The sequence below is a fragment of the Zalophus californianus genome, chromosome 6 (genome assembly GCF_009762305.2).
Source record: "Zalophus californianus isolate mZalCal1 chromosome 6, mZalCal1.pri.v2, whole genome shotgun sequence".
Lineage (NCBI taxonomy): Eukaryota > Metazoa > Chordata > Mammalia > Carnivora > Otariidae > Zalophus > Zalophus californianus.
The window spans coordinates 140,854,947-140,874,062 of record NC_045600.1 but is presented as its reverse complement, the minus strand read 5'-3'; the positions used below and the strand labels follow the sequence as shown (position 1 = coordinate 140,874,062).

Genomic DNA, 19,116 nt, shown 5'->3' with positions numbered 1-19,116 from the left:
ATCCAGTGTTGGTGTATACATGTGTTTGTTTTTTAATTTACATATATCATCTTAGATATAGACTCAAATCTGTTTCTTTTTTTTCCCCTTAGAGCAATTTCTAAAAATGTTTTCCTTTTGCTTATCATATTTTCTACAGTGCATGTGTACATTGGTTTTTTTTTTTTTATTGTGGTAAAATCTATTTAACGTAAAATTTCCCATCCTTGCCATTTTTTTAATGCACAGTTCTGTGTTGTTAAGTGAAGTCACATTCCTGTGATGTATCCTTCTCCAGAAGGTTTTCGTTTTCCCAAAATGAAGCTCCACACCCCTTAAACAACAATTCCCCATTCTTCCCGCCCCCCAGCCCCTGGCAACCACCATTCTATTTTCTGTTTCTGTGACTTTGAGTCCTCTAGGTATCTCATATAGGTGGAATCATATAATATTGTCCTTTTGTGTCTGGTTTATTTCACTTAGCATAATGTCTTCAAGGTTCATCCATGTTGTGGTATGTGTCAACATTTCCTTCCTTTTTTTTTTAAGAGAGAGGGACAGGATCCCAGGGTCCTGGGATCGAGCCCCGCACCGGGCTCCCTGCTCCATGGGAACCTGCTTCTCCCTCTCCCACTCCCCCTGCTTGTGTTCCCTCTCTCGCTGTCTCTCTCTCTGTCAAATAAATAAATAAAATCTTAAAAAAAGAGAGAGAGAGAGGGACAGGAAGAGAGCAGAGGGAGAGAGAGAATCTCAAGGAGACTCCAAGCCCAGCGCAGAGCCCGATGTGGGGCTCGATCTCACAACCCTGAGATCATGGCCTGAGCTGAAATCAAGAGTTGGACGCTTAACCAACTGAGCCACCTAGGTGCCCTGCATTTCCTTCCTTTATTAAGGCTGAATAATATTCTATTGTATGTATATGCCACATTTTTTTTGAATCCATTCATCTACTGATGGACATTTGGATTGTTTCCACCTTTTGGCTGTTGTGAATAATGCTGCTGTGAACATGGGTAGGTAAGTAAATGTTTCAGTCCCTGTTTTCAGTTCTTTTGGGTGTATACCCAGAGGTAGAATTGCTGGATCATATGGCAGTTCTATGTGTAATTTTTGGAGGACCTTCTATACTGCTTTCCACAGTGGCTGTACCATTTGACATTCCCACCAACAGTGCACAAAGGTTCCGATTTCTCTACATTCTCGCCAACATTTGTTATTTCTGTTTTTGTTTTTATATAAGAATAATTTCAATGGGTGTGAACTTGGATCTCATTGTGATCCCCTTTGATTCCTATTTCATCCTATAATGTTTTATTTTTGAATTACAATCATACTTTATTTGACATGTCAATATTAACTTCATTCCGTTTCCTTGTGGACTGTAATTTTTAGCACTATAAAATCCCATTTGATTATTATTATTTTCTTTAAATCTTTTTTTTTTTTTTAAGAGAGACACAGCGAGAGAGGGAACACAAGCAGGGGGAGCAGGAGAGGGAGAAGCAGGCTTCCCGCCGAGCAGGGAGCCCGATGTGGGGCTTGATCCTGGGACCCTGGGCTCATGACCCGAGCCGAAGGCAGACACTTAATGACTGAGCCACCCAGGCGCCCCAAAATCCCATTTTAAAAAACCTGAGTTTATGCATTTTGTGTTAAGTTCAGTCTTGTCTGTTACTACAAGTGTGACTCTGCCATTTTGGTTTGTATCTTCCTCCTCTTTGCCAAGTCCTTTTTTTTTTTTTTTTAATATTTTATCTGACAGAGAGAGACGCAGCGAGAGAGGGAACACAAGCAGGGGGAGTGGGAGAGGGAGAGGCAGGCTTCCCACGGAGCAGGGAGCCCAATGTGGGGCTCGATCCCAGGACCCTGGGATCATGACCTGAGCCGAAGGCAGACACCTAACGACTGAGCCACCCAGGCGCCCTTTGCCAAGTCCTTTTACATATATCTTTCTGGGTCGCTTTGTTTTAGAAAATTCTTATATATGATTGTATTAGATTGGGTTCTTCCAAAAAGCAGAGCCTGAGACCAAATCTCCCTTGCCACTGCTTTATTAGGGAGTGCAATCCCAGGAAAGCCAGAGGAAGGGAACATCGCTGAGGGGCAGGGAAGCAGGAAGGGCAAGTCTAAGGGTGCCCTATGCAGTGGGTCGCCACTTGGAAATAAGAGGGAGCGAGTGTCTGATCTCATGGGACCATCTTCTAAGAGGCCATCTGCCTTTTCAGCTATTTTTCATCACAGTCTGTACAGGGAGAGAAAGGAGAAAGAATTTACTTGGCAGCTTTCATCCCCCACATTCTCAAATGTTCCCTCCAAGGTGTTAACTCCCCTGCATTTGGGGTTGTGCGAGGTTGGTGCCCAGAGGGGGCATCAGTGCTTCAGCATCAACGTGGATGCCTCAGGGCAAAAGCAGGAGACACGCACTGGGGAGGGCTCAAGGCACCGCTGGGTTGTACCCACACGAAGTGAGCTGAAGCACGGAAGTTCTGTCATCCCAGCAACAGCTGTAACAGAACAAGCCGCTCTGTCACCCTTACAATCAGCTGCAGAGCCTGACTGCAGAGCAGTTTGCCCTGGAGCCACAGGAGATGAGAGTCTCCTTAAAAACTGCCCTACAGCTCCCCATGGCGTATCCTGAGGTTGGCTGTGGTCTACCCTGAGCCCATCATCTTCTTTCCATCAGGCTTTCCATTGCTGTTCATAAAAAGCTGGCCTATTCCACATGTCGCATAATTATCATTGCCCCCAAGACCCATCACAGGCTACAGACATTCCATCTCCCAGCTGAATGTCACCTCCCACCTGCACCTCACCCCATTTAACCACAGATGAAAACCTCAGGAATTTCGATGCCTCTCTGTGCCGAGGGTGACCACCACCCACTTTCCACAGCAAGTGTCCTTATTGCCATCAGACCGACAGGTAATTCAACTTCACAATCCTACGCTGAGAGTCTTCTTTTAAGGGCCACCCTGGGGACCAATTGTCTTCAGGGGCAAGTGTTGAGGTGTGGCCGCGAGGTGAGGCGTGGAGGCTTGCTTCTGTGTGAAGTAGGCAGGGTTGGTCATCACCGAGGGGCTGGGACAGGACGGGTCAAAGGCCCCAGAGGCGTGTGAGGACCAGAGGTTCTGATGTGGCGTGAAGAGATGTCTGCTACAAAGGCGCATCATAGATTTTCTTTCCCAACAAGGCTTGTCCTATTTGCATTTATTGATGTAATTTGATGGATAGCTTTGGCTCTCCTTCTGGCATCTTATTTTCTATTATGCGTGCTCTCTTCACTGCTTCCTTTGTTTTGCATCTTTTGCTCTGCGGTGTGTATGTGTGTTTTCTTCAGGTGATTTCACTGCATTTGTGGCAATTTGGCCCTCTCTTTCTTCCGGAACCAGCAGACTTTGTCAAGACAAGATGTGTCAGATATGCTAAGATGTGTTGTGAGGCATAAAACCTGAGACTACACACACAGGCACTTCTTGTTGGTGTTACTGTCGTCTGTTTCTGCTCTACAGAAATCCTGGTAAATTCAGTTTTGTCCCATGCACACCAAAAGGGGAAAAAAAAGGTTGGTGGGTTTACAATGACATGTGTGGCTTTTAGCGAGAACATTCCTGAGTAAACATCCATTTTGACTAGGGTTAATAAGGACCAATCCACTGCTTATGGTTTTACCTGTCTGGTGAGTAGGAGAATTTTCTACACACCAGGCTTCTGGTTCCTTATGTTCCACAGTTTGTTCCTTGTCCTCTCCCCACGCAGTCTCAGTGCCAGGTGCTGCAGCACACATTTCTACTGTGATGGGACGCCTTGTCCTGCACCTTTGAGCCCTCCCCTAGGTGAGTCAGCACAGAGGCTGGTAGGGCCCTCCTACACCAGGACAGCTTGCAAAAACGGAATGATAGTGGGAAAGACTACAGACCCCATAAATCTGTCATCCCACAAAGCCCAAACTAAATGTATCTCATGTCAACTGTTCTCTCATTCAGGTCCATTGCAATATCATCTGATGTGAGGCAACGGAAAATTCAGGCCAAAACAAAACAAAACAAAAGATATTGGTCTGAACTGACTATACCAAAAACTGCCCCACCCGTGAAAATTTTGTAAAAGCATATGCCCATATAAACATATTGTTTGGGGTCCTCAACCCTGTCCTCAAAAGGGGCCGTTGAACTGAGGGGCCCAAAGCTTAAGCTGTCTCCATGTTGTACCTCATGGTTTATAATTTAATATAGAAACATCAGTAACCTACAAATAGGTATAAGGAAGTCCAACAAAGTTCTGGTCTTTTCCCTGTGATGATTGGTGGCTCTTTAGGAAATAAATATCAAAACCTTTAAAAAAATGTTTTCTTGTTCTTTTGGCTTCCTGTGTTGCCGGCACCTGGTCTACCAGTTGTACTGATGCGGTGAAGTCATAGAGCCCAGTAAGCGAGGGATTACTCTTCCCAGAAAAGGCTTTACAGCAGTGCTGTCCCATAGAACTTTCTGCAATGATGGAAGTGTCCTGTGTCTGTGCTGTCCAAAATGGCAGCCATTAGCCCCATGTTGCTAGCTATGAAGCCCTTGAAATGTGGCTGGTGAGACGGCATAATTGAAGTTTACTTAGGTTTAATTAATTAAAACTAAAATTAAAATAGCCACATGTACCCAGTAGCTGCCACATAAGGCAGTGGAGATTTGAAGCCATTGGAGCAGGGAATTGACAGAAAGGGGAGGAAGTAGGGGGGCACACCAGCCACATGGTTGCAACCAGCCTGGGGTTTTTTGTTTGTTTTTCAAACCATTTTATTGAGGCATAATTGACATACAAATCACTGTACATATTTAATGTATACAACTTGATGAGTTTGGAGATAAGTACACACCCCAAAAACCATCACCAAAATCTATGCCATAAACATACCTATTGCCTCCCCAAAGTTTATTTATTACTATTATTATTTTATGTGTGTGATAAGAACACTTAACATGAGATTTGCCCTCTTAAGGGTGCTTGGGTAGCTCAGTTGGTTAATCGTGTGCCTTCGGCTCAGGTCACGATCCCAGGGTCCTGAGATCGAGTCCTGCATTGGGCTCCATGCTCAGCGAGGAATCTGCTTCTCCCTCTCCCTCTGCCCCTCTCCTTGCTTATGTGCTCTCTCTCTCTCTCAAATAAATAAATAAAATCTTTTAAAAAATTTTAAAAAAGATTTACCCTCTTAGTAAATTTTTAAGTATAGAAATCAATATTAACTATAGGCACTATACTGTACAGTAGATCTCTAGGTCTTTATTCATCTTGTATACCTGAAACTTTGTACCCTGTTGACTTCTACCTCCCCATTTCCCCCTCCCCCCAGCCCCTGACAACCACCATTCTATTCTCTGCTTCTGTGAGTTTGACTATTTTAGATTCCCCATGTAAATGAGATCATGCAGTATTTGTCTTCCCGTGTCTGGTTTCTTTCACTTTCAGGCTCATCCTTGTTGTTACAAATGGCAGGACTTCCTTCCTTTTTTTTTAAAGGCTGAATAATATTCCATTGTATGTATATACCACATTTCCTCCCCCATCTATCCATTGATGAACATTTACAGTGCTTCCATGTCTTGGCTATTGTGAACAACGCTGCAGGGAACATAGGAGGGCAGGCATCCCTTTTGAGATCCTGGTTTCAGTTCCTTTGGATGTATACCCAGAAGTGTGATTGCTGGATAATATGGTGGTTCTATTTTTAATTTCTTGAGAAAGTTCCATATCGTTTTCCACAGTGGCTGCACCAGTTTACATTCCTACCAACAGTGTACCAATGTTCCCTTTTCTCTACATCCTCACTAATACTTATCTTTTGTCTTTTTGATACTAGCCATCCTAACAGGTGTGAGATGATATCTCATTGTGGTATTGGTTTGCATTTCCCTGATTAGTGATGTTGAGCAGCTTTTCACGTACCTGTTGGCCATGTGTATGTCTTATTTGGAGAAATACCTATATAGTTCCTTTGCCCATTTTTAAATCAGATTATTTGTTTTTTTTGGGTTTTTTTTTTTTGCTATTAAGTTGTAGGAGTTCCTTATATCAACCAGGGGAATTTTGAAGAGAGAAAGCCCAAAGATAGTTCTGCTCAAAGCCCACTAGGGCTCTTGTCTTTCTCTCTCAGACTTTCTGGAACAGCCAGGTAGGCCAGACTGAGGAGGGAGGAGGGGAGGTAACTAAGCCATTTGACACAATGCCTAGGACCCATGAAAATGTTAATTTTAATTTTAATTTCTTTAAAAAATTAGAAGAAAAGAATTTTCAGGCTGAAGAAAATGTTTTAATATATAATATTAATGTATTCATCTTTATGTCAACCCACCCATAAAATATGATTTAAAAAAATTTTTTTAATCAAGGAAGGAACCCTTGAAAACAAAAGTGTGTAGGACCACCAAAGTCTTAATGTGTGTGTGGGGAGAGGGTGCTTCTTCTACCACTTACAGCGCATCTTGGACTCCCAGGTATCTAAATGGCCATCTCCCCTTTGAATGCTCCCCCAGAGGCCGCAGATGGGTCCGAGACAACCAAGGTTCTCCAACAATCCCAGGGTCAGAACAGACTCCTGCACCCAGGCTTGGAAAACGCCCCTCTACACTGTTACATACTTGGGCAAAGGGCAGTAGGGAGCTGGGGAGGGGTTCAAGAACCGTGTGGGAAAGGCAGAGAGGGGAAATGCTATGTTCTACAGTGAGTTTATGAATCGTTACCACCCCTCTGATACTGACCCCATAGAGGAGGAAGCATGGGTTCAGAGAGGTTGAGGCACTTGCTCATACTCACACAACTGGGATTTAAACCTTAATAAGTCCTTGATCTGACACCCAAGCCTAGGCACAGATCCCTGGAACCCCTTCCTCAGCCACTGTGGGACCTTGGGCAGAGCATAAAGAGCAGCTTCTGTGCGGACCACCCCGCCATCCCTGAAAGACTTCCCTTTTCTCCATTCCTGCTCCTTCCAGAGTGGATCCTGTAGGATCTCTGGGCCTCAATTTCCCCTTTGTGCGTGTGTGGGGGCGGGGGTCTCCCTCTAGTCACAAGAAAGGGAGGGAAAGGGGAGAACTTGGCTCCCCCCCGCCCACAATGAGGCCCCAACTGCGGGTCTTCCCGGAAGCCCACCTCCCCGCGCGCGCCGTCCCGCGGCAGGAATGGAGCTCGGCCCCTTTAAATCCCGTCCGGGCAGGCCCGGACCGCGCCCTTCCCGGATCCGCGCCTGGGAATCACTGCCCAGCGCGCGCCCCCCGCGCTCCCCCGCGCCCAGCCCGAGACCCCGCGCGCCGCCGACCAGCGCCAGGCCTGCGGGCGCAGCGGCCGTGCGCACCATGAGCCGCATCTACCACGACTGCGCCCTCCGGAACAAGGCGGTGCGGAGCGCGCGGCTGCCGGGGGCCTGGGACCCCGCCGCCCACCAGGGGTAGGCCCGCCGTGCTCTGCCCCCGCCTCTCCGGCCCCCGGGGCCGGCCCTCCGGCCCCGGCTTGGAACCCCGGCTCCGGGATTGGGGAGGGGACCGCGGTCCGGGTGCGGTTGGGAGGGAAGGCAGACCTGGCCACGGCTACCACCCCCCACCTCAACGCTCCCCTGCGCCCTGCAGCCGGAGCGCACCCCCTAAAACAGAGATGGGCTTAAATCTCCCCACTGCCCCCTCCCCACCCCGTACCCTTCCCGACGCCTACACGGAGCTCAAAAGCACCGATCTTTGTCTCAACCCCTCCCCAGCCGCGACTATGAACTCCAGCCACTTGCCTCGGCGCCCTGCCCGCAGGCCTTGGCACAGGCCGCCCCGCTTCCCGCCCCGGAAGGGAGGACGTCGTGCAGTGACCCCAACAGCGCGGGGCAGTTGGCTTGCCGTGGCCGTGGGAGGGCAGTGCCTGCCTGGAGGCGCGTGTGGGCTCGGGATGGGGGGGGGGTGGCTGTCGCAGGGACGTTATGAGAACAAATGGACCGTTCCATTTGGTTAGAAACGCAAGAATTTGGAGGTGAGGCGGTGGGTAGGGTAAGTAAAGTAGAGCGGGTTTCCATTTTCATCCCCGTCTTTTCTTGTCCCCACCCCTCTCTCATTTCTGTGGCTCTAAAAAGGGAAGCCTCCTGTTCTGCTTTTTATGAGAACCAGAAGCGGGAAGCGGGGATCTAGTTCCTCTCGGCGAGGGACCCGGCGATCTTGGGCTAGTCATAAAACTTCTAAGTTTGGGTTTTCCCACCTCTAAGTGGGTATGAATGAGGAGAAGAATAGAAAGTGTTTTAAAACAGGTGGAAAAAAAAAAAAAAAGGTGAAAAAGGAAGATACTTTATAGCACCTTAGACCCCTCCCTCAAGTTTGGCTAAATAAAAAAGTAAAATCCTTTATATTTAGTAAGCATATAATAGTTTACAAACACCTTCACTTACACGATTTATGCTGTCATCATCACAGAAGCAGAGTGAGGTGGCTGTTACTCTCCCATTTTGTAGATAAGAAGACTGAGGCTCTGCTTATAGTGAGCCCTTGTGGGAGGGGTCACAGCTTGGTCTTGCAGCCTGAGGCGGTTCCCCCTACCCTTTGTGCAGTGCCCCAGTCTTTGGGACCCTTGGAGGAATGGAGGAATGGAGGCCCCATGTGAGAAGCGCAAAGAAAATAGTACCAGGTCTGCTGGGCGGCCGGGAGGGGGGTGGGGGGCAGCCAGGTGACTAGCAGATGCTTGTGGGCCCCGCTTCTGTCCCAGTCCAGACTCTGGCCTGGGCCGTTGAACTTGTGGTTCTTCCCTGAGGACTGACCGAAGCAGGGGATCCCTTCTTTCTCTCACATCCCCAGGGGAAACGGCGTCCTGCTGGAGGGAGAACTGGTAGATGTGTCTCGCCACAGCATCTTGGATGCCCATGACAGGAAGGTGAGGATGCCTCCCCGGGGACACCCGCAGGGCACTGGCTTCCCGGTCCTCAGCCACCAAGCCATCTCCCTGTGCTTGGCTCTGCCAGTGCACAGACTTGGGGCACAGCTCATTCCTGGAGGGCCTGGTAGGGCAGGTGGGGGGTGGGTGGGGAGATAGCAGCCTAAAGGGGCCACTGGGTGGGAAGGGGTCAACCGGGACTGTGCTGGGTGGAGGACAGAGGGCAGGACCTGGGTTCTTGCTGACAAGACAGACCAGCCCTAACCCCAGTGGCGTGTTTACGGCTGGGATTGGGAGGGTGAGAGCAGAAGGGGTGAGGTGACTGGTTTGGGGCTGGGGCTGTGTGTGAGCTGGAAGGCACTGTGAAGAGGTCCTGTTGCTTTCTGTTAGAGTGCTGGGAGCCTTGCTGGATGCGCAGGAAGAATGGCTCTTTATTCTGGGAGGGCCAACAGCCCAGATTCCCGGCTTCTGGTCTGGTGGTTCCCACCGCCTGAGGGCCTGATGGACAAGGTCAGGGCAGGTTAGCGGCCTGGGCGGGTGTGACAGGGTCAGCAGCGACCTTCCCCTTTCTAGGTACCGGGTCTGTTCCTGGGAGGTCTCATGTCCTTGGAATTCTTTGGAATTGCATTATTTTAAATGTACTGGTGGAATTTGCTTTTAGAAGGAGCCTTGAAGTTCTCCCTTTGCAAAGTGGTGAATCTCTTGGCATGGGCTCGCTCGTCTTTGAATACCACTGTATGTGGCTGGGCACTTTGGGTTTCTGGGACCTCCTCGTTCATACAGGCGGGGACGTTGGGGTGGGAGGTGGGTTGCTGTGTGCAGGGCCTTTGTCCAGCCTACAGTCTGCGTTGTTGACCGTGCTGGGGGCTTCACCTCCCGTGTCCGCACGCCTTCTTCCCTTGAGCTCTCACGCCCCTGGGGTCATGCCGTCTGTCACCCCGCCGTCTCAGGTGTGCACAGACACACCTGCACTTCTTGCCCGTGTCGCTTTCCAGAGCACTCGTTCTGAATTTCCACCCCCTTTCATACAGCCCCGCCCTAGTGTGCCGACCACCTTAGCTCCTTGGTCTCTAAGGCCAAGCTCATCTCCTGGCCCCCAAGGCAGGCCAGAGGCCTGGTGCTATTCAGAGCCTGTTGCTGTTCTGCGGCCCAGGGGAGAGCCTCTGCTCGCCCACCCCCTCCTTAGTGTGCAGGTCAGCAGGGTAGACAACCAATCTAGAGCCCCCAGCCAGCCTGCCCAGCAGAGCTGGCACTAGTAACTCCAGCCTGATGTGGGGCTCTCTTAGCCTGGCCCAAACGTGCCTCCTCTGAGTTCCTCCTTCCTCGTGATAAGACAATAGACCTCCCAGCCGCTGGTCACAGCCCCGCAAACCCCCACTGTCTCTCCCTCCCCTCTCCCCCAGGCCGGCCCGTGCCTGGTCCTCTTGGCCTCCTCCCTTGACTGTCCCTTCCCTGGCCCCTCCCTTCCTCTTTCCACTGGCCTCACACGGGCCTCAGGAACTTCGCCTGTCCTCGTCAGTCTTGCACCTGCCCCTCCTTCCTTCTGGCTGCCCCCAGCGCCCGTCCTTGCCCGGCAGCCAGCTTGTTTTCCGAAAGGCATCTCTGAGGATCTCGCTGCTGCTGAGAAGCCTTTGGGGATTCCTTCTTGTCGACCCGATCAAGTCCAAACTCCAAAGTACCAGCTCAAGGCCCATCTCAAACTGATCCTACTTGCATTCTCAGCCTGGGCTCCCACGAGGCCTCTGCGTGCCCTGCGTTGCTCAGACACGCACATGGGACCTTGACCTTGATTTCGTACCTGTCCCAGGCTTTGAATAGTCTCCCTACACCCTTTTCCCCCCGCAGTCGTAGGTCTCTCCAGCCTTGGAGACCTTGCCTTTTCTGTTTCTCCTAGGAGGTGGATTCCTCTTCTTCAGTCTCTGGGAGCGTGTCGTCCACCTGCTTGGATTAGAGTAGCTGGCAAACAGCATGGACAGCTTGCTCCGTGTCTCCCGCTGTGCTTGCTCCTCTGTCCTCTCACTGAACCTTTACAGCACTCCTGAAAGTAGACAGCACGTTGTCCCCATGCCCCAGGGGAAACTGAGGCTAGGAGGTATTTGCCTCAGGTCCCACATGTGTTGGAAGAGGCACAATGGCCGCCCTCACTCAGAACCCTTACACAGCCCTTTCCGTGACACGTTGGCTTCTTTCACTCCTGCGTCACAGTATTTGGGGTCCTTGGTGCTTGGGTTATGGTTTTGTGTCTGTGTTTTCTGTCTCTGGCTGGGTGGAGACCGTAGGGTCAGGCCCGGGGCCTGCCGTCTCATGGCTGTCTCCGTGGTTCATTTTGTATGGCAGCTGCTGTACTAAGCACACGATTGGATGAATGAATGACTATTGGGCCGGGGGGGGGGGGGCGGGGGGGGCGGTGTCTGCCCAGTTTGAGTATCTTTTGGCGCTGAGGTGGGATTCAGGGTGGAGGGAGAGGGTGGGGGGCGGGCGGTTTGCAGTGGAGCCCTGTGGGAAGTGTGTGTGTTGGAGGGTGGGGGGAGTGAAGCACCCCCCCTTCACTCTCTCTCCGGCCCCAGGAGCGCTACTATGTGCTATACATCAGGCCCAGTCGCATCCATCGCCGGAAGTTCGACCCCAAGGGAAATGAAATCGAGCCCAACTTCAGCGCCACCAGGAAGGTGAACACGGGCTTCCTCATGTCATCCTACAGTAGGTATCCTCCATCCTCCCTCCCTCGGGGCCTCCTGACCCTGTGGCCTTTCTGTGTCTCTAGGGGTCTCCTGGCCCCTAGTGAGTGTCTTAGTTGTGGTTGGCCTTGAAGCCCATGTCTGGCCTGAGGGCCCCCTGGCTGGACTCCTTCCTGCCCCCCCCCCCCCCCGCATTCACTCAGAGGATCCCCAGTGCCCCACCTCAATCCCCAGGGCCTGGCTGGCCTTCCGCCTCCTGCAGTCTGGCAGAGTCGTCCATGTACCTGGCTCTGGGCTCTCACTGCCCTTGTGCAGAGCCTCCATTTTCCTGCCCAAATTCCCATGTGATTCTTAGGCCCTTGGTGACTTCATTCCTCTTTCCAGCAGGCCTGTTAGGAGGCTGTGATAGCCGGATTAAGGGCCTGTCGGTGAGGATGGAGGGACTGGACAGATTGGAGACAGAGGAGGGACAGTGGCCTCAGTGTTTGGAGACGGGGCGAGTGAGGGACGACCCTGGGGTTTGGGCTTGGCTGCAATTGTGGGGAGAAGAGTTCTGTCTGGGACGTGTGGTCGCACTTCCGGGGAGAGGTCAATGTCCACTGGGGCCTTGGGGACGCAGATCTGGAACCCAGGAATCAGGCTGGGCTGGAGGCACATGTTTAGGAGTCATGACACACTGCTGGTACTGAAGCTATAGAAGAGGATGGAGCCGCCCAAGAGGCCATCTTGGGGCAGAGCAACCACAGGAGAGCAGGGAGGGAAGAAGCCTGTAAGGGGCAGGAGAAGGGACCCCTGCAGAGGGATGAGGGAGAGGGGGAGCCTGTGTGTCTCCGAGGCTCAGTGAAGGAGGGGGGTGGAATATGAGAGAGAGGTAGCAGTGGGGTCAGGTGCTCTCTCGGGCCCAGGAAAGTGGGGACTGCGGAGCCCCCGGCGGGCTCACAATGAAGAGCTCCCGGTGACCCCGGTCAGGGTGGGAGGGGGGTGGGGGACGTCTGAAGTAGTGGGTGTCAAAGCCAGAATTCAGGAGGGCATTAAGGAAAGATCCGGTGTGGAGAAGGAGAGCCAGGTCCCCGAGAAGGGGGAGGGGGTGGGATCTGGAGCCCAGATGGAGAAACTGACTTGAGGTGGGAGGGGGGCCCGTGGTCCTTTGAGACAGAAACAGAAGAGAAGGAGGAGAGGTTTCATGTGCTTATCGGTAAATTGACAGGTGGTGGCAGGGGGTGAGTAGCCCCACCTCTGGCTTCTGCTATCTTGGGAAGTGGAGGTGAGGAGCTTTATCTGAGGGACGTTAAGCAGGGCAAGGGCTGAGCGGAAGGGGTCAGTTCAAAAGCCCTTGGTGGGAGTGAGGCATCTGGGGAACCCCGGAAAGCATCCCTGACAGAGCTTGGAGGTTTTACGCCCTGACGGAAGGGGGTGTGGGCTCCATGGGCTGGCTGGCTGCTCTCCAGCAGAGCCCTGCCCCCGGCTGCTGGTGTGGAGAGGACCACCTGCAGGACCGTTTTGGGTTGCTGAGCTGGGGGGTGGCTGTGCACACCTTCGTGAGGTCTCGGGGCCTTGTGAGCCCTCCTGGCCCTGCAAATCCTCACTTCTCAGTCTGGGACACCGCTGCCCACCCCCTGGTCCCCAACCCGGGATCTGCAGATTTGGGACATTTGGGGCAGGCAGGTGAGGCTATTGGAATCCTCCCTGAGCCCCGAGCTTTGCCAGGATGGGGATGAGCAGGCCAAGGGAGAGTATGGGGATCACCCCTGTTTGCTGCTCATTCCAGCAGACCCCAGCCCAGCCAGGAGACCCCGAGAGCCTGGAGAGAACCCTGGCTCGTCACTGGGGACTCCGTGGGAAGGCAGAATTCTGTGGAGGGTTGGGATCCTGCCTCCTAGGATCTGACTAGCTGTGTGACTAGCTGTGTGACCTTGGGCAACTCACCTGACCTCTCTAAGCCTTCGTTTTCTCCTGTGTCAAAAAGGAATAATTAAGGTAGTTACACGCACTGAGGGTGTCCCACACGCCAGACCCCGTGCTGAGCGCTTTACGTGTGTTACTTCACTTACACCTCACATCAGCCCCGTCAGGTAGGTACCGTTTTTATCCCCATCTGTCAGGCCCAGAGAGGTTAAGTCACTTGCCCGAGCTCACGTGGCTTGTGAACAGACCGGCACCAGGCAGCCTGGCTCCAGAGCCCACACCCGTAACTCCTCCGCTAGGAGTCCCTCGGTGAGTCCCCGGCACCGTGGGGTCGCAGAGCCCTACCTCCAGGTGGTTATGAATATGTGAAACACTCAGGCCTCACCTGGCTCCTGAAAGACCCCCCCCGCCCCCGCGTGCTTGCTGTTCCGGCACTAACGACCTTCTTGTGCTGTGTGCCTACAGAGGTGGAAGCAATGGGGGACACGGACAGACTCACGCCCGAGGCGCTGAAGGCACTGGTACAAAAGCCAGAGCTGCTTGCGCTGACGGAGAGCCTTACCCCCGCCCAGACAGTGGCGTTCTGGATGTCCGAGTCAGAGATGGAGGCGATGGAGCTGGAGCTGGGGGTCGGGGTACGGCTGAAAACCCGAGGCGATGGCCCCTTCCTGGGTGAGCATGTCCCCATGACCTGTAGAGGCTCCTGGCCTCCTGTTTGAGGCTCCTCTGTCCCTCCTGCTTAGAACTCATGGGAGCAGGCCAGGTCTGCTTAGCCCTGAGATTTAGTTCTAAGTCTCTGGACAAGTGCCCTGGGGCCAATAGCCTAGACACTCTGGATCCTGGGGTGCCACCCAATCCTCTGGTTCCTGTGGGTGATGTCTCCTATCTAGTGCCTTAGGGATCACACTCAGGGCCTCCCCGAGGGCACCCAGGTCTGGGAGAACAGTGGTTTAACCCAGGCCTCGGAGACCCCAGCAGAACAGGCCAGCCCCCACTATGTTTCCAAAATAGGGAGATGGCCCATTCAACTTCTTCCCTCCTTTCAGAGTCATTAGCCAAACTTGAGGCTGGAACAGTGACCAAGTGTAATTTTGCTGGTGATGGAAAGACAGGGGCATCCTGGACAGACAACATCATGGCCCAGAAGTCTACGATGGGAGCCACCGCGGAGACCCGAGAGCAGGGGGACGGGGCAGAGGACGAGGAGTGGGTAGGTCAAGAGAGATGACCGTGAGCCCGGCACTGGTACAGTTTACCCCTCGGCAGGAGTTTTGTCTGCACGGGCTGCGGCGGGTGTAGGACAAGAACGCAGCAGCATACATTTCACACCCCCAGCTTTGGTGGAATTCCATGGGATTCCTGAGTGGGTGTTAGCCTCGGGAAAATTCTTTTCAAGGAATGAAGGGTGACCACTTGAGACCTTTCCTTTTGGTGGGTCTGAACTGTGCCAATCTACAAGAAAGTCCCAAAGATTGATAAAAGCAAGGGATGGAAAGAATGGACTCTGGAGGGGAACCTGTGAAACCTGATGCTGTTAAATCTCCAAACATTTTCACTTCCAGTGAATACATTAGCCATGTTGTGGCAGCTGAGCTGAATGAGCATTTTTCCCCCTCCTTCGTTCTGGGCTCCCTGCCCAAAGTGGCTGGAAAATGGCTGGCTTGGTCCTCACTAGGTCGGGTATTTTTTTTTTTTTTTTTTTTTTTGCCAAGGATCAGCCCCCTCGTTGATCTTTAGTCTATCCACAGTCGATGTGTTTTTCTGAAGCGTATTTCACCCGAAGATTTGAATTGTTGTCAAAAGTCCCCAAATTGAACATTTAAAACCAAGTCACAGAAGTATGGGCTATTTATCTAGGTGATGCCAATAACGACATTCACCAGAGAAAGCAGGGCAGGAAGAGTGGAGGGTCTGGAGTCCCCTTTGTCTTAAAAAAAGTGAATCTCAGAATGAAAAACAATTAGAGCCACCAGGCCCGCTCCCTGGGCCCGCTCGAATGAGGTGAAGCCAAGAACGGTGGCTGAGGGCTCCCCTGGTACCTCTCAAGGGAACCCTTGTTTGTCTGATGACTTGTAGGAGACTTTTATGAAATGCACTCTGTTCACACCTCTTTACTTAACCCCTAGGACGACTGAGGTGAGTGGGAGTGAAGCGCCCCCTGGGCCCACCAGCACTGCTGAGAATCTCTTGCATCAACATCAACTCTGGAGTTCGAGGGAGCGGTCCGCCAAGCCTTCCCTGGTTTTTCCTACAGCTGCCACGGAATGCTCTTGGAATAAGCACTGCTAAAATCAAATCCGAGACCGTGACGTGAGCAGTGGTGCCCCATGCTGTGGCTCATGGAGGGGCCCTCCCTTGATGCGAGTCTAGATCTCCTAGACGTTTCCATGGTGGCCCTTGCCCTTAAATGGCAGCCTTGTTTCTGGAAGCAGTCAGTGGAACCGAACTTGGTCTTTGTGTAGACTTGGGGAATGTCCCTCATCTGCATGCAGAGTGGCTCAGGGGTCCCTTCCTCTGCCCTCGTATTTTCTCCTATACCTTCCACACCTGCTTCCCCCCCCCCCGCCCCCCGCCCAGTGCTCTGAGTTATAATAGTCTTTGCTCTCCTGTTCAAACCTCCGTGTCCCCTCTGTGCCCTTTTCCTCCCCTAGAGCTGCCAATTCTTTATTCCTCCTCTGGTTCTCTGCCACACTGGGGGGGTTGCTGTCTCCTGACCTCCCTGGCTGCTTTGCTGGGGATGCTGTTCTCAGGGAGGCCTAGAGTCTTCACAGGTGTGGCTGGCTGGTCCCCACCTTTCAGGCTCACTCTGCCAGGCCACATTTTGATAACACCTTTGCCGCTATTGTTCTGTATTTTGAGAACTTTTTCTGAGTGAGTAAATCTTCAGAAAAGGATTCCTCTGCATTGACCGGGTTATGTCAGGTATAAACGGTCTTCCAGCTGAGCAGTGATCCTGTAAGAAGGAAGCCATGTCTTTTTGATCATGAACATCGCCTTGCTGGGTAGTGCGCCTGCACTCAGATCCATGACGGGGTGTGGAGTTGAAAGCCACATGTCCTAAGAATGGGGCAGAGACTTGGTGGCATTTGGATCCTGCTGGCCTCAGGGACAAGACAGGGTGGTGGTGAACTAACAAGTATCGAGTCCCCTAATGTATCGAACATGGCACTAGATGCTTTCCATGATGATAATCATAGCCACTGACTGTTGAGTCCTTCCTGGTGCTAGTGTGCATATCCCCTGCTTTTCAAAGTTGTGTTATGACACTTGACGTTTATGAAAGACCTACCTTAGTACCTGTTTTTTCTAACGAAAAGAAATCTGCATTTTTATGAAAATAAGGCAAAAAAAAATAAAAATAGCATTCAGCATTTGTTTCGCAGGGAGCCATTATAGAGGCTGCGCACCCCAAGTAGTGAGAGTGACCCCACCAGTCTCCTCTCCTGGGAACATCTATGCTTTACTTCAGTTGATTTTGTGTATGTGTCAGCAAGATGTGCCCAGAAAAGCCTAAGAAAACGCTCAAAAATTTTTCCATATAAATGAATGGTGATTGCTTACTCACTGTCTCCCATTTCAGTTTACAAAAGGTTTCGTAGGAATGCTGTACTTTTTGGATAGTAGGGGAAACCTGTACTTGCTAAGCACTTGCAGTATCTTACTTCACTGTCACAACAGTCCCGTGAGGTATGTGTGATTATTATACCCAATTTTTTCCATATGATTCCGAAGCTCAGAGGCTCCATCTATAGTATATAGAGGAAAGAGGAATTTCAACCCAGGCAGTCAGATTTCAGACTCTGTATTCTTTACTGGGTTATTCTGCTTCCACGTGTACACTACAGGGAAGAAAAGGGGCTTCAGAGAGGTTAAGGCTACTTTCCCAGATTCACAGCTGATAAGTGGCACAGCCAGGATTTAAATCCGGGGCTGTCGAAAGCAAAGCCTATGTTCTTCCCCCGTCCTTTGCCTCCTTGGACACGGGGGCCAGAGGAGTCCTGGCTCTGTGAAGTGGGGTTATATTCCTAGACTTTAGGGAACTTGCCTAAACCTTTGACTGCTGGTCTGCCCAGGCTGAAATCAGTTCTATTGGTATTAGCAGTTGAGCAAGTAATATTATGCTTCCAGAATTTACTACTATGGTTCCAATTTTCATTTACCTTCTTGCATATTTGAGCCTGGGCTTGACAATATGGCTGTGAGGCTTGGGATTCACACTTCAGTGAGGCCACCTGAAGTCACAGGTCACTGGTCTGCTTGCGATCTCTTCTGTTCTTGTTGCCCTTTTCTTAGTTCAGACCCTTGTGACCTCTCACCTTGACTGTTATAATAGCTGCCTCCCTGGTGTCCTGTGTCTGAATGGGGCTGGCTGGGTGTTGAGCATGCTGGGGCCTCAACCATGGGGGTGGCCAGGGAAGTGGTTAAGCAGCAGGAGGTTGGGGGATATTGACTAGAATAGAGACACCCGGTGAGGGCATCCTGCTGCCCATAGCACTGTGGCCAAAGGGTATGGCAAGGTCATATAGGCAGGCCACCATTCCAAAAAAGGAGGTCCAGTGTGTCAGTGGGGGGAACCCTGGGCAGCAAGTGGGCTTAATGTCTTGGGTGGGTGGGGAAGAGATGAAGGGAGGGAGGGAGAGAGAGAGAGAGAGAGAGGAAGGAAGGATGGAAGGGAGGGAGGGAGAGATGGAGGGGGGAAGGAAGGAAGGAAGGAAAAGGCCTTTGTGGCTGGAGCTCAGAGAATGGGTGGAGGTAGAGGTCGTTTGAGATGATGCAGGGAATCAGGCATGACATTTTTAGCATGTTAAGTATTTTAGGACTTTATCCTTAACTTCCTGGAAGCCAGTGATTCTGGGGAGAGTGATACGATTTGATTTGTTTCTATCAAATCACTTGACTGCAGAGAAACTAAAGGCAACGAGCCCAGCTAGGAGACTGCTTTAATTGTCACAGTGAGAGGCTAGAGTAGTCTGGTGTATAGCGACAGGAGTGGAGATGGAAAGAAATCCAGGTAGATGGAGGAGGAAAGGGACTCCCCAGCAAGAAAAGAGCACCCGAAGAGCCATGGGGGTGGGGGAGGGGCCCGCTCCTGGAATATACAAATTGTGTACACGGTTGTTGTTATACCATACCTGCACATAAAATTTGATAAACCTTTTTCAATTAATGTTGTATAATCACTTTCCATATTGCTACACAGTCTTCATAACCATTGTTTTTTAAGATTGACTACCATTTAATAGCTCTATCATTGTCCAATTTTTGGATAATTAATTGATTCCTACTTAGAGATAATTTAATTAACATGTCACTAAGTGTTTTAGATTATATAGTTCCCTAAATCTCACCCATACAGCCTCCCTGCCCTGCCCCCCCCATGCACCCCCCATCCCCCACTCCCACCCCCCTACCGTATTTTTGTATTTTGAGGTTATTTCTTTAGGGACAGATTCCCAGGAGTCAGATTACTGGGAATCTAGGAGTTTTTTGTAAAAGTTTTTTTCCCCAAAAGTGTTGTTCTAAATTATGATTTTACCAGCACTGTAGGAGAGGACCATTTTCATGCTACCCTTGCCAGAATTGGGTGTAATAACATTTAAAAGGTGATATTTGATGGGCGCCTGGGTGGCTCAGTCGTTAAGCGTCTGCCTTTGGCTCAGGTCATGATCCCAGG

At 51.3% G+C, this 19,116-nt stretch overlaps 1 protein-coding gene across 3 annotated transcripts; it reads left to right on the top strand.

Moving 5' to 3' along the window:
* The first annotated feature begins 7,197 nt into the window (after window positions 1–7,197).
* On the top strand, window positions 7,198–15,734 carry ARPIN (actin related protein 2/3 complex inhibitor). Of its 3 annotated transcripts, XM_027569233.2 has the most exons (7): window positions 7,301–7,408; window positions 7,712–7,971; window positions 8,784–8,859; window positions 11,427–11,559; window positions 13,908–14,114; window positions 14,489–14,652; window positions 15,569–15,734. In XM_027569233.2, exons 2-7 carry the CDS (start codon window positions 7,922–7,924, stop codon window positions 15,575–15,577), a joined length of 639 nt encoding a protein of 212 aa, XP_027425034.2. In that variant the 5' UTR covers window positions 7,301–7,408; window positions 7,712–7,921; the 3' UTR covers window positions 15,578–15,734. The 3 variants fall into 3 exon arrangements, with proteins under 3 accessions (XP_027425035.2, XP_027425034.2, XP_035583784.1); XM_027569234.2 differs by lacking the exon at window positions 7,712–7,971 and having other exon boundaries at window positions 7,198–7,408; XM_035727891.1 differs by lacking the exon at window positions 7,301–7,408 and having other exon boundaries at window positions 7,961–7,988.
* Window positions 15,735–19,116: the final 3,382 nt, after the last annotated feature.